Source organism: Anarrhichthys ocellatus, unplaced genomic scaffold, assembly GCF_004355925.1.
Source record: "Anarrhichthys ocellatus isolate YVR2014 unplaced genomic scaffold, GSC_Weel_1.0 scaffold15, whole genome shotgun sequence".
In the NCBI taxonomy this organism is placed as follows: domain Eukaryota; kingdom Metazoa; phylum Chordata; class Actinopteri; order Perciformes; family Anarhichadidae; genus Anarrhichthys; species Anarrhichthys ocellatus.
Genome location: NW_022280045.1, coordinates 346161 through 348496, shown reverse-complemented (window position 1 = coordinate 348496; position 2336 = coordinate 346161). Strand labels below are relative to the sequence as shown.

The 2336-nt window shown below is 42.0% G+C and overlaps 1 protein-coding gene across 1 annotated transcript in view; it reads right to left on the bottom strand.

Annotated features, from left to right (window-relative positions):
* Positions 1-980: 980 nt before the first annotated feature.
* The window catches only part of urod (uroporphyrinogen decarboxylase), a 6105-nt gene continuing 4749 nt past the window's right edge, over positions 981-2336 (bottom strand). The window contains exons 9-10 of the mRNA XM_031854414.1: positions 2198-2264; positions 981-1365 (exon numbers count right to left, since the gene is read on the bottom strand). Of these exons, the coding sequence (XP_031710274.1) occupies positions 1201-1365; positions 2198-2264 (232 nt within the window). The 3' untranslated portion in view covers positions 981-1200. The remainder of the gene's footprint in view (positions 1366-2197; positions 2265-2336) is intronic.

Sequence of the window (2336 nt, the reverse complement as noted above, 5' to 3'; positions counted from 1 at the left end):
TCTGGTTCCGGGCCCCGCCCGAGACGTCTCTAGAGCTGGTCTGCAATGCCAGGGGTCTGCAGGCCTAAGTTCCTGCCCTTGCCTTCCACCCGGCTCACATTGCACTCGACCGCAATGCCCCCCCCCCCCATGAGTATTGGACCACAGGGCGGCAGCTCCATGAAGACGTAAACATGTGAACTCTGCCCTTACGCACACAAAGAAGAATTAACATCCGACTCAAAGCCTGTTCAAGAAATTGAATAACTTAATATAAAATACAATATGACGTACATTTTACTAACAACTACTTTGATCTTGATTTAACTGGACAATGAAAACAGCCAGATAAACAAACATGCTTTAATATTCTCCAAAACTGCGACAGAATGCTCAGGATGTGATTCACTGCATGAGCCCATTTTCCTTGTCCGAGTTAATGAAGGTGAAGCCAAAGATGAAAACAGACAAAGAACGACATCTTCCTGTAAAATGTGCATTTCTTAAAAGATTGTCATTCTGCAGAGGTCAAAACTAAAACCTTCATGCTGAGTTCCAGTCGCTGATTTTGTTCACCGTTAAGATGTTAGATGGCGGAATGATCAACTGCTGCGCGCTGACATTCTTCCTTCAACAATTATTGCATAACTGCAGCGACGCCTCTCTCGCTGAAATCTGTTTTGCCAAATCACAGCCTTCGGTTTTCACAAAGACGCTGCTCGTACTAATGAAGAGCTCCGCTTTGATTGAAGCTGTTCACGGACATTAAGAGCTTGTAAAGGTTCTCCATTTGGATTAGTACGTGCTGGAGTGACAGAACGGGGAGTTTGATTGGATGACAACAAATAGCTAAAAAAAATTATATAAATAGCTTTCATCTAAAAGTCAAAGCTGTTTATGAACATTTTGAATAGATCCAATAATAAAACAAATCCCTACAACTGAAATGTGATTGTGACGTAAATGTACTTGTAAAACTCAACAATAGAAACACAACCCAATCCCGGCCAGATCAAAGTCTTTATTATGTGATGAACAGTTCTACACTGGGGAATGTGTGCGTCAAACATTAGTATTAGGACAGTGTTGTTTAGTTCTCTTCCTAAAAAAAAAGTCTCTAGGAATGAATTATTCAACTTCTAAACGTTTTTAATAAAATAATGCAGGTACATGTTCCCCGATCACCATCATCATTGCCCGCTCGCTCACACAGAAGCAGCGTTACATTTGCTTGTTCATCCGTTTAGAGTGCTGGTGCACGGCTTCCACGAAGGCGCCCACGTTCTCCGGGTCCATGTCCGGGTAGAGGCCGTGGCCCAGGTTGGCGATGTAGCCCCTCGTGCCGAAACCCTCCAGCATCTTCTTCACAATGTCTGAAATGCACTCCTGAGGAAGAGGAAGAGGAAGACCCGTCACATAAGTCGGGGCTCAGCTACGGCTTCAGAATAGCAGTAGTTGAGACTAGCGGTAGAGTTTTCTGTTATTTTCTTTCCCTTCTTTTGTCATTTAATAAAAAAAAAAAAAAAATCCAAAATGCTGATCTCCACAGAGACATATCTGGAACATACCGGATACAAACTATGACGGTATAGATCTAACATTACTCCTCTTAAACTAACCCATTTTAATCCCAATATTCCTGAGAATGAAATGAAGGAATTGTGATTTCCAAAGGAACAGAATGCGTTGTTCCTGCTGAAGCTCAACTGTATGTTTAAGACACACGGTACATACCGAGGGGGAATATTCAGAAAGTGCAAGGAAACAAACCAGTGTGACGTTATACAACGGAGCGGAACAGGCAGCGGCGTATTGCAATATTAGGGGCGATGAACGGCTGACATTCAACAGGCTTAAAGGAGCAGTTCACAACAAGTTCATCCAATTAAGAGTTCAGTGAATCGGACTTCAGTACTCACAGAAAACAAGTCAGAACAATTTAGAATGTCTTACATTTTTAAATGTAATACATTCTATTAAATCAAATGTATTTCTTTAACTCTGTAACTAATTATTAAAATGATATTTAATGTTCTGCTTGTTCAGTTTCTCCTCCTTCACAGAGAGTGTTGTGTTACTGGGGATGGCTGAGAGGGTATCTGGAGAGGTTTTGTCTCTTTCAAAATTAAGTCAATAGAGAAGGTTAAAAAAATAAAGAACAAATAAATAAACATTCCATCCATGTGGGAGAATAAACCAGAGTGGGAGTGGAGTTTACCTTTGGAGCGTAGAGAGCACAAGGATCCATGTTTCCCTGCAGGCTGACCTTCCCTCCCGTGAGTTCCCTGAATACACACAGCACAGCACAGGACACACACACACACACACACACACACACACACACACACACACACACA